The sequence below is a fragment of the Myxine glutinosa genome, chromosome 1 (assembly GCF_964187855.1).
Source record: "Myxine glutinosa chromosome 1, kmMyxGlut1.1, whole genome shotgun sequence".
Taxonomy (NCBI): domain Eukaryota; kingdom Metazoa; phylum Chordata; class Myxini; order Myxiniformes; family Myxinidae; genus Myxine; species Myxine glutinosa.
In genome coordinates this window covers 241518180-241524358 of record NC_136261.1, presented here as the reverse complement: position 1 = coordinate 241524358, position 6179 = coordinate 241518180, and the positions used below count along the sequence as shown (strand labels likewise).

The following is a 6179-nucleotide window of genomic DNA, read 5'->3' as shown; positions in this document are numbered from 1 at the left end:
AAATGTAATTGATTTTAATGCATTGTATTGAAATAAAAAAACATCTTGTTTTTCACTTTTCTTTCATTTATGTATCTTTTCCAAAACATAATCTCATACATTTGCCTCATTAGATATGTCTTTCCATTAAAGCTCTTTCTTTTTCTGGTTATCAAATTCACAATAATATACTTTTATTATGCCTTCCCTTTAAACTGCATGCATTATTATTTTGAAATCTTAAGTTTGAGGCTATGGAAAGGCTCGAAGCTCTGAAAATATTTCTGAAAATATTAAATATTGACAATAGCCTCATCGAGTAAATTTCATGCCAATGTGGTCTACAAATATTGTTGTTTTCACCCCTGTATTGTCTGTTTTTCTGTCTGTTTGACTGTGAACAGGATATCTAAAAAACATTGTGGACGGATTTGGACTAAATTTGTTGGACAAGTTGGGTGAATTGATTACATTTTGGTGAAGGTCCGGATCCAGATCCAGATAATTGGAATTTTTAAAGTGATTCTTCACCATTGAGATATAGGGCCAAAACTATATAGAAAACGATATCTCAAAAAGTTGTGAATGAGTTATGACGAAACTTGGTGGATGAGTTGGTCAGGTGACAAGACCGAGCCGATTAGATTTTGGTTCAGGTCCAGATCCGGCCTATCAGTGGTTTACAAAACATGAACTGTTCAGCCTGGCAGAGGTATGCACTCTACCGAGTGCCATTGTAGTTATCAATTTGACCATCAGCAGAGTGGTTCAAGGTATTTTAATTAAAACGAACGATGAAACTAAGAAAACTGTTTGGAGGTTTTATTTGTGGAGAGAAAGACAACAGTATGTTAGTCTTGGATGTAAACAATTGATATTTACCTTCTTATGTTGAGTGTCATGGAAGAGGAAGCAAGGCACAAATGTGAGACTGGCACTACAAAGAAGCGCATGTCTGAATGCCACAGTTGATGTGTAGGCAGGGGAATTGTGGGTGAATGACATAGTGTTAACTGTTTCTGCCTTTATGTTTATATAATAGTGTGGCCTATAAACAGTACCAAGTGCAGAACCAGAACCATTATGATTATTATGGATATACAGCATTAATTGGTGTTCTAGTGGCAAGAATACTTGACTCACAGCCCAGGCTTTTCAATCCAACTGAAAGCAACAAACAGTATTAAATATTTTGATTCCAAGCATCTGGAATACAAACCTATCTTAGGATGGAATGACGAATACAAACAAAAACAGAATTAAACAAGAAAGAGCAATCGGAGATTGCAGACCCTCGCCAGGACGTGTTTTAGTGGTTTTTAGGGCTTTTGTGTTGAAACAAATATAGCGGCCGAACAACATGACTGATGACGTCATCATTTGGTTTTTTTTCCCAAATTTATCTCTAGATGACACTCAAGAAATTTCATCTTGATCGGATGAAGTTTTGTATTCGTCGAATTATGACGTCATAATGGAGGAACCTTTGACATCATCATTTACGTATTTTATTCCCCATGGAGATTTCTTTACAATGAGCCATGTCTCAATTTTTTTCTAAGCAGCCCTTTTGAAAATATAGAGGTGCTAAGTTTTTCCGTTTTTCCAAGATGGCGCCCACACCACGTGACTTATGACGTCATAATTATCATTAAAAACTCTACAGGAGGGCCTTCTTTTTCCTGTATGCATTTTATGCCAGTCCGCACTTCATGCAGGTTTAGTCCTCTGGTTGCTAAAATGCTCGTTATGAAAAGTGAGTGCCATCTAATTACCCCTGAAATGAATATTTCAATACTCCTGACAGTTAGTGTTGTATTATTTTTATTCATAGTTTTTCATCCTAGTTTTATATAAGGAGGAATGAATGATTTTTCAAAATTCGCTCATGAATCTGAGTTTGTTCATTAACTATTGAGTTTCCATATTGCTCTTGTCAAGGGCATTTCTAGTGCACAGCATTTTACTCCAGTGTTTCATTAAACTCATAAAGCTCACTTAAATGTGTAATTCCCATACACTGCAGGTCCATTTCTCCATCCCCATCGATGTTGGACTCACTGGAAGAGACGTTGAAGTTTCTTGGCCTAATGGGCTCTGATGCTTCAGCCACAGTTCTTACAATTGCTGCTGTTTTGACAGAGGACATGAAGCATGGTAAACATATTTATATTTGAAATGTAATTTATTCATGACTTTAATTAACTTTTATAGATGCTGTTTAAGGCTTTGATATTTGAAAACTTGATCAATGTCTTGTTGTTGACATTATGTATACTTTTGCAAACTTTCCAAACTCGAATTTGTTGCAGGAAATGTCTAAATCCATCAAATGCAATATATTTAGACACTAACAAATCGCCGATGTAAAAAATAATTCAATAGTTTACAGAAAGAGAGCTGAACTTGGAGTCAGTGTTCAGACCATGCATTAAATGGGAATGTTTCTCATGGACAGGTTTTTTACGTTGGAGGCTCCAGGCACGGACTATATAGCCCTCATCGAGGCCAGGCCTTAAATATAAGAGAAGAAAAGTGTATGATGTTTGTTTGCAAGAAAGAGAGATTAAAGCTAGGCCAGTAGCTATAGTTTGAGTGAGACAGAAAGTAAGACCAGCAATCCTGACACGGAGAGTGTAAGATGGCTCCGGGCACCACTTTAACACTCCTAAATCCGAACGGTAGTACTACCCTGAGCGGTTGCTCTTTACAACATACTACCTAAAAACTCGGTCCAACCGGAGGATGTTTTTAAGGAGATGCCATCTCCTTACTGGATGGCCATCGGCTCCCTAAGGGAGCTCATCCGCCCTTTACCAGGTATTGTTTTTAGTCCTGCGTGGTGTCACAGTTACCTTCCCGACTGGCAAGCCAGCGAGGGTAGTCAGTGTAGTTGCCTACTACCCGACCATGCGGCAGGTAGCACTGGGTTACATGTTACCAGTGGCAGCCAAGAGACTGACCTGACAAGAGACGAGTCAAAAGTTTGAAGTTGTTTTTCTCTGTGTTGTCTTGTAGAGGCTCAAGTCTTCATGGAAGTCGTGAAGATGCTGAGAGGGAAGGCACTCGTAGGGCTGTGTCACTCAAATTCTGGGGCAAGGAATGTGTAAGTCATGTTTGGAAGTCTTTATCAATTCACTAATCAATGGTAATGTTTGAAAAGCATTGAGAGCTAATTATAAATGTCTCGCTATGGCGTTCAAAGTTTGTAGTTTCAGGTTGCAAATCCATTGTGACTTTCAAAAAAATAATTTAATCCTTCATGTTTTCCTCTATTTTATGATTGTTTCAACATATGCCTGTAATCGACCATCTTGGAAACCTTTGCTAAAGGATTTCTTATGGATACATTCCCTTGTCCAGATGACTTGGATCACGTTTCACTTGTGATCAGCAAACACAACTCATTGTTGGTGGCTGTTCGGGGGATTTTAGGCATTATAAAAATTGTAGTCACAGGGGTACGAATGGAGAAAGGGGGAACACAAATTCTCTATGTACATGTATAGCGTACATGTGGAGATGAGGTGCAATTTTGCACTGTATGCATGGTATAGTGTAAATGCTTTTTGTCAGAAGGAGGAGGTATTTCTCGTCATTTTAAAACTGCATCTAAGATTTTATTTATTTATTGCACATGATATAAGCATGAAATACTGCTTTTCTGAGATATTCAATATGATCCTACATCTCTCACTTCTAGATCTACACATTTTGAGGCTTCATTACCTCTTGTTCTGGTAAACATCCCAGGAGAAAATGGTCTCAAGATGTTCATGTTCCCCAAAGGAAGTGCAGAAGACGTGATTCTTGCTATTGAAAACAACCGCCAGCCAGATTTTGTTAGTTTTTTCTTACCTATGCCACTCACTACAGCTAAACCTTTGAAAGACCATCTGTTGGTTCTACTAACACTATGAGGAAGCATCCAAACATTACATTTTTAAAACTTGGAGTTTTCCACCTTTTATTCACCGACAAAAAGTTCTCATGAGATTTGATGACATTCTCACCAGATTTCATTCAAATCTTATGAGATAAGACACAACAATAAGAGATTTTTCTAAGAAGATTCCTTTACACTCTAGATATTCGAAGCTCTACTCAGAATATTTATCCAATTCAAGAGCGAGGAAAATCACAAGATGTCTACTGGATAAAAATACCCAGCAAATCTTAATTATATTTCTGATAGAAAAAACAAGTCAGCTTAATAAGTTAGTAAAGTAGAAATGCAGAGAAGGCATAAAAGTCCTTTCTCCGTGTGTACTCTCCAGCCTGAGCTGACAACAGCAAGCCTACCGGATATCATGCGTAAGGATGTCCCACTCCTTGTGCTGTTTTTGGCCTCTCCTTGCCCCGTTGGATCAGCAGCAAAGCGTCTGCTTGCTGACATGCATGCAGCTGGCCATCTGGAGAACCACACACTTTGCTGGATGGATGTGTAAGTTACTTACAATCAAAACAATATGACACCATTGTGTAATACTTCCATGCATGAACAATTAATTACTTGCAGGTGGAATAACCACCTTTAGAGGCCATTTTTCCCCCGCCGAGTAGGGGTTGGCCTTTTTCGGGCACAATGGTCCCCTTTTTTGAAGCAATGTTTTATGGTTCCCGATGCCCTTCCTGCCACCAAACCTGTTAGTCGCCTTTTGCGACACACAAGGAATTACCAGTGAACTGGTACTCAATTTGCCGACCTCGGAAGGATGACGGGCTGAGTCAACCCCCCTGGTGTTAATTCAGCGATCGACCAGGATTCGAACCCAGGATCCTAGGATCCCAAGCCGGCACCCTAACCGCTAAGCCAACACCAGGTTAATACTATGGAAAGCAATGCCTTTTAATGGTTAACTAATTTGATTGGTTTAAATAAATTGTGATTGCTGATGTCATGCTTTGAAGTAGGTCATGGTAGATTACTGGCTGAGAGTACAGTCCTTTTATTCTTTTTATGCCTCCACCGACAAAGTCGCCAGAGGCACTGTGTTTTAGGCTTGTCTGTGCTTCCGTCCGTACGGATTATGTTTTGGTTACAGCAATAACTTAAGAACGACTGAAGGAATCAAAGTCAAACTTGGTACAGGTATCTATAATGATGCAAGGATAAACTGTATGGATTATATGGTTGAGGTCAAAGGTCCCACTCGGTAAAATTCCGTTACTGTGCTAACTTGTGAACCAGTGATGGGATTTTGACCAAACTTGGTATAACTGTATAAGTATATATTATGATGCAAAGATGAACTGATTAGATTTCGGCATCAAAGGTGAGATATCATATCAGGTAATAAATAATATGATACTTGAGAACAGCTGAAGGGATTTAAATCAAACTTGGTACAAGTGTGTATAATGATGTAATAATGCGGGCGGAGGCTTATCGGTCGATGTCGCGACATCCAAATGAATGAATAGGAAAAGAGGAGAGAGATGTGGTGAGTAAATACAATAATCTTGTAAATGTTCATGCTACCAACTTTTCTTATTAATTAGTAAAATTTGAACCATTCAATTTGCATTGATAAATAAATAGCAGGCATGGATAAACAATTAATCAAGGCTAGTATGATATTACAGCACCCCCACGTTGTTGTGCAAATGATACATTACATTCTCTACCCCCAACATGCTCTACTTCTTCCTACCCTCCTTCCTTCACTCCCAAACAGTCAGAGGAAAAGGCAAAAATGCACACAAGCATTTATCACATTTATGCATCACCCGAGGCCACACTGTAAAAAAAAACAACAAAAAAAAAACAGAACTGGACCTGTGAGCAGTAATGATAGGCTTCCAGGCAAAATGGCCACCATACCACATGCTGATGATATCATCATTTTCAATAAATTTTCCTCTTGTGTAGTTGGTCATATGTGGAAATTTTGGTTTGGATAGGTTAAGCGTTTCTGAAGATATAGATTTTCTTTTTTTTCCCTTAAATCCAAGATGGCCACCATACCATGTGACTGATGACATCATAGTTTGCAAAAAACAATTATCATGTGTAATCAATTATACCTCCGATGCTTCAGATTGATCTGTAGAATGGTTCTGGCGATATAGATTTTAAAATATTTTTCCCTTATATCCAAGATGGCCACCATACCACGGCACTGATGATGTCATCGTTCAGAAACGTTTTTCCTCATGGGGAGTTGATCATATATTTGAAATTTTGTATTAATCAGTTA

General features: G+C 38.5%; 1 protein-coding gene across 1 annotated transcript in view; it reads left to right on the top strand.

Moving 5' to 3' along the window:
- The window catches only part of TXNDC16 (thioredoxin domain containing 16), a 169982-nt gene that overhangs the window by 151119 nt on the left and 12684 nt on the right, over positions 1-6179 (top strand). Inside the window, exons 18-21 of the mRNA XM_068129220.2 lie at positions 2006-2136; positions 2998-3085; positions 3683-3821; positions 4257-4423. Coding sequence (XP_067985321.2) covers positions 2006-2136; positions 2998-3085; positions 3683-3821; positions 4257-4423 — 525 coding nt within the window. The remainder of the gene's footprint in view (positions 1-2005; positions 2137-2997; positions 3086-3682; positions 3822-4256; positions 4424-6179) is intronic.